The sequence below is a fragment of the Coloeus monedula genome, assembly GCF_965178545.1.
Source record: "Coloeus monedula genome assembly, chromosome: 12".
Classification (NCBI taxonomy): domain Eukaryota; kingdom Metazoa; phylum Chordata; class Aves; order Passeriformes; family Corvidae; genus Coloeus; species Coloeus monedula.
This window is the reverse complement of record NC_138792.1, coordinates 14,311,416-14,315,958: the sequence shown is the minus strand read 5'-3', so window position 1 is coordinate 14,315,958 and position 4,543 is coordinate 14,311,416. Positions and strand designations below refer to the sequence as shown.

Genomic DNA, 4,543 nt, shown 5'->3' with positions numbered 1-4,543 from the left:
GTGAGGGGCTGTGAGAGCAGGGTCTGGCCGGCAGGTCCGTGCCCATGGGGTACTGCCCAGAAGGACGGATTTTGTCTCCAGGCTTGGCTTGCGCACACCAGACCGGAGGCAGCAGTGCTGTGCCGTGGGACAGGACAGCCCAGGATGAAGAGAGAGCCCAGGCAGGAGGATGAAGCACAGGCACATGCTGGGCTGCTCACTTCGTAGGTGCTGGAGAGAGGCCACCCCTCTGCACGGGGCTGCAGACCATGTTCCACCTCTTCTCTCACTGCTGGTCGTGGCTGCAGGCCATACAGGAGCCCGTCAGGTAGGTCCCTGTGCCCACTCCCGGGGCTCCTGGGGATGACAGTATTTACCCGTGTGTTCATGAGCGGTGAGGGCACCAGTGTGGTGACAGGGTGAGGCAGGTGCCAATTGCAGGAACTGTCCCCAAGCTGCTGAGCAAGGCACAGCGTGTCCTCGCTGCCCCCCAGCAGGCAGGAGCTGGCAGGCAGGGGAGCAGGCTGGGCAGGGATGCAGATGCAGGGAATGGTTCCAGTGGGATTCCAGCTCTGTAGAGTCAGCGGCTCCCCAAGAAATCTGGGAAGGATGCACTGAAACACCTGCCTTGTTTGCATGTGTCAGGACACCCAGGTTAATTCCCCCACAACAGCACTGCAAGGAGGTTTATGGTCCTCTCCTTCCAGAGAGGACACCTTACCTGCTGTAATGCTGGAGGTGCAGCTGTGCCACCTCTGCTGCCATGCAGCCTGGTCTGTATGTTTAAGGAAGAAAATGATACTGCAAATAACTACAGTAGCTTGTCAGTGGCAGAGAAAATGTTGTCTGTGTGGCTCTGGTGGATCACATTGCTGGAGACTGGACAGGGCTGTTTAGCAACAGGAAAAACACCTGAGTCCAGGCAGAAGCTCATAAAATCGTCCTTGCTACCTTTCCCTACCTGGGTATGCTCAAAACTTACTGCCAAGGAAGGTGTAATCATTGACTGCATATAAGGAAGAAACATGTGGGCCTGTACATATAATTGCTTAATCCTATATGATATGAGAGTAAATCCTTGCCATAGGAAGCACCTTGAAGGCTTTGCAGTGCGGCTGTCCCATGGTGTTGGGGTGGTTCCAGGCACTTGTGCCTGTCCTCACCCTCTCCCGGGCACCAGGGATTGTCCCTGCACTTGCCCTCAACTCAGACAGAACCTGTGTCACCCTCCTGCCTCTCTCCTGGCTGAAATGTAGCTGCCATGGGCAGGGTCCTTTTCCTGGGGGCCCGCAGTAGTCACTGCTCCCCAGGGAGCACAGCCTTTTTCTGGGATGCTCACCTGCTGTTGTTGCCCCCCAGGAAGGTGACCCTCCTTGTCATGGGGCTGGACAACGCAGGGAAAACTTCTGTCATCATGGACATAGAGAGAGGTGAGGAGCAGCACAACCCCAGAGCCTGCCTCAGATGAGGCAGCAGCTTTATGGTCCTTTCCAACCAAGTGCCCAAGCTTCGAAGGACCAAGACTCGTGAACTACAGCTGCTCTTCTGGGGAAGTGTGCAGGGCACCAGCCGTGTCCCAGGCAGCCCTGGAAGAGGGAGTGGGGATGTGGCTGGGGCAGGAAGGGCACAGGCATGCTCCTGGGCTCCGGGGCAGCTCTCTGCCCTCTCCACACCCGCAGCGCTGGCCGGCGAGGTGCTGCGCGACGCGCAGCCTGGCCAGACCCGCCTGCGGGTGGACAGGTTCGAGGTGACGCTGGTGGACCTGCCCGGGGGCCAGCGCTCCCGCAGCGCCTGGCGCAGCCACTACAGCGAGGCGCACGGGCTCCTCTTCGTCCTGGACTCCGGTGACCTGGCGCGGGTGGAGGAGGCCCGCAAGGTCCTGAGCCGCGTCCTGAGCCATCCCGATGTCTCCGGAAAGCCCCTCTTGCTGTAAGACTGGGTCGATGGGATGCAACCTCTGAGGCAGAGGGTGAGGGGTGGAGTGGGAACCTGTTGCTGGGGTTGTGGGCTGCAGCGGGGGTGTGCTGCCCAGGCAGCTGTCGGGGAGTGCCTGGACATGAGGACCCCAGCAGTGCTTGGGAGATCAGAGCATCCGTGGAGAGGAGCTGAGGAGGGGGCTCCAGTGCCAGGTACGGGCTGGGGCAGTGCTTCACCTAATCGCAGCCAGACCGGGAGACAGCGCGCAGCGTCCCCCGCCGTGGCCCAGCGAGGCACCAGGGGCCGCGGTGACGGTGACGGCCGCTCTTCCCGTGCCCCAGGCTGGCCAACAAGCAAGACGCGGCGGCCGCGCTGCTGCCCTGCGAGCTGATCGAGCGGCTGTGCCTGGAGCGGCTGGTCAACGAGAACCGCTCTCCCTGTCGCATCGTGAGTGCGGGGCTGGCTCCGCTCCCCGCTCCCCGTGCCCGCGGGGCTGCCGCCGCCGCTCCCCGCGCTGATCCCCCGCCCGCCCACAGGAGCCCTGTGTCGCCAAGCGGGTCCCCCCCGCCGGCCCGGCCCGCGCCACCCTGCAGGGGCTGCGCTGGCTCCTCCGCGCCGCCGCCGCCGCCCCGGCCCCGCCGGCCGCTGCCCCGGTGCCTCCCGCCCCGAGGGCCGCCCGAGCCGGCCCGCCCGCCCGCAGGTGGGTGCGGGGCTCCGCGGGCGCCTGTCCCCGTCCCCATCCTCCCCCCGTAGCGCTCGTTCTCACCCCGCTGGGCTCTCTCCCCCAGGGACCGGCCGTCCCCCGGGGAAGAGGGCTCGGGGAAGAACGGGGAGCACCGGGCAGCGCGCCCCGTCTGCCGCCTCCTGCCCCTGGTGAGTGAGAGACACCCCCGGGGTGGGACGGGGTGGAAGAGGGGCTCTGCCACCCTCTCCTCATCCTCCTTTCCCCGCCCAGGAGGAAAGCACTAAGGGCCCCAGGAGGAGGAAGAGGAAGGTGAAGAAGAAGGGCTTGGGGCAGCCAAGCCCAGCCGACGAGCTGGAGGGACCGGGAGCAGGGGGTGACAGCCGTGCAGGGGCTGCCGGGGGGCTGCTGCTCCCCAACAGGGTCGGGCAGGAGGAGCCCGTACCCACCAGGATGGCCACCCCCCACCCAGGTGAGAGGGGACTATGGGGGGCTGCCAGCTCTGCCAGCACCAGCATGTCAGGACCTCCCCACAGGGAGGTTGCCAGGCCTGGCAATGTGGTAAAATGCTGGACCACTGATCCTTGCCACCTCCATCAGCTTTGCTTGCAGATCAGCTGACTGCAGAGCCAGGTCAAAGGAGTCCAAAGGGGAAGAGGAGAGACAGCTGAGCATCTCCACACGGGAGAATGCATGGAAGCGATGGAGGACTGCAAACCCGCCAGCAGCAGTTCTCTCAGCTGGCTTGGTGACAAAGGCATCCTCGCTCAGGTGTGGTGCCTGACATTTTTTATTTCTCCATCCAGCACAGGGCATGAAAAAGAAAAAAAAGAAGAAAATCAAGAATAAAATCAAGTCACAGGAACCTTCTCTGGAGCAGCAGCATGAGGAGGCCTCAAGCACCTTTGGTTGGTATTTCTCAAGACAGATTTTGCTGAAGCATCAGGGTTCTGGCCTGCTGGCAGTGGGGCGTGAGCTGTGCAGGGACACTTGGCCATGGGGTGCTTGGTGCGGGGACATGGGCACAGCAAGTGCTGCTGCAGGGCAAGGGAGGGGCTGTTGTGGAGGCAGATGCTGCTGCCTCTGCTGTGAGGTGGGATGCAGGGAGGCCACATGAGTGCACTGTGCTGGAGCCTGGGTTGTCCCTGCAGCCCTCAGTCAGCACAGGTTGCCAGGTGGACAATGGAGCTGGTCCGTGGTCAGTGCCTGACTGCTCCCCTCATTCCCAGATTTGTACCGCCGGGCGATGCTGGCTCTGAAGATGAGGCAGGAGCAGAGGAAGCAGACTTCGGCCATCGCCCCCTGAGCAGGGGAGGCACAAAGCAAGGTGTGTGTGCTCCTAGAGGACCCAGACTGCAGTGGCAGCGGGACCCACGCTCATGCAGAGCTGCTGGGGTGCTTGGCCACGGCTGGCAGAGCTGGGAAATGGGTCCTGGGGCATAAACAGCACCATTGTCCCCTGCATGGCTTGAAAACCAGGGATGCACAGGAGTGAGCCAAAAGTCCCTTTGTAAGATGCCTCTCTGGCAGCCGGGCTGCAAATTCATCTGAAAAGGGAACAGCCGGCCCCTTGCTGCCCCCTGTTAGTATTCTGTGGAAGACTCCGCTTAAACCCGGATAAGTCTGTGGAGGAGAGGAAGATCCGAGCAAACATCCCAGGGGGAAAGCCTGTCTCTTGAATTGCCCTATGCCCTGGGAAATCTGTCTTGGCAGGTCAGGGGCTGACCTGGCCCGTCAGTCACTCCCTGGCTACTGCCTGGAACAGTCTCATTTCCTGATGGTGAAAGTGGGAGAGCAGCCCCAGGTGGTCTGCAGAAGAGCTCCGCCCAACCCTCAGCCACATCTGGCAGAGCTGTCAGGACTCTCTTCACACACTGGAGGAGGGCAATGCCCGCGTTTGTGCATCCTGCAGCCCGTCAGTGAAAATTTAAGTTCAATGGCAGCTGGTGGCAGAGGCTGCTGGAG

General features: G+C 62.3%; 1 protein-coding gene across 1 annotated transcript; it reads left to right on the top strand.

The window, feature by feature from the left end:
* Positions 1 to 248: 248 nt before the first annotated feature.
* On the top strand, positions 249 to 3,884 carry ARL13A (ARF like GTPase 13A; the record flags this gene model as incomplete). Its single annotated transcript, XM_082289136.1, has 8 exons — positions 249 to 307; positions 1,339 to 1,409; positions 1,659 to 1,908; positions 2,238 to 2,343; positions 2,650 to 2,769; positions 2,852 to 3,050; positions 3,385 to 3,486; positions 3,808 to 3,884. The coding sequence occupies 8 exons, from the start codon at positions 249 to 251 to the stop codon at positions 3,882 to 3,884; spliced, it is 984 nt and encodes a 327-aa protein (XP_082145262.1).
* Between the last annotated feature and the right edge of the window lie 659 nt (positions 3,885 to 4,543).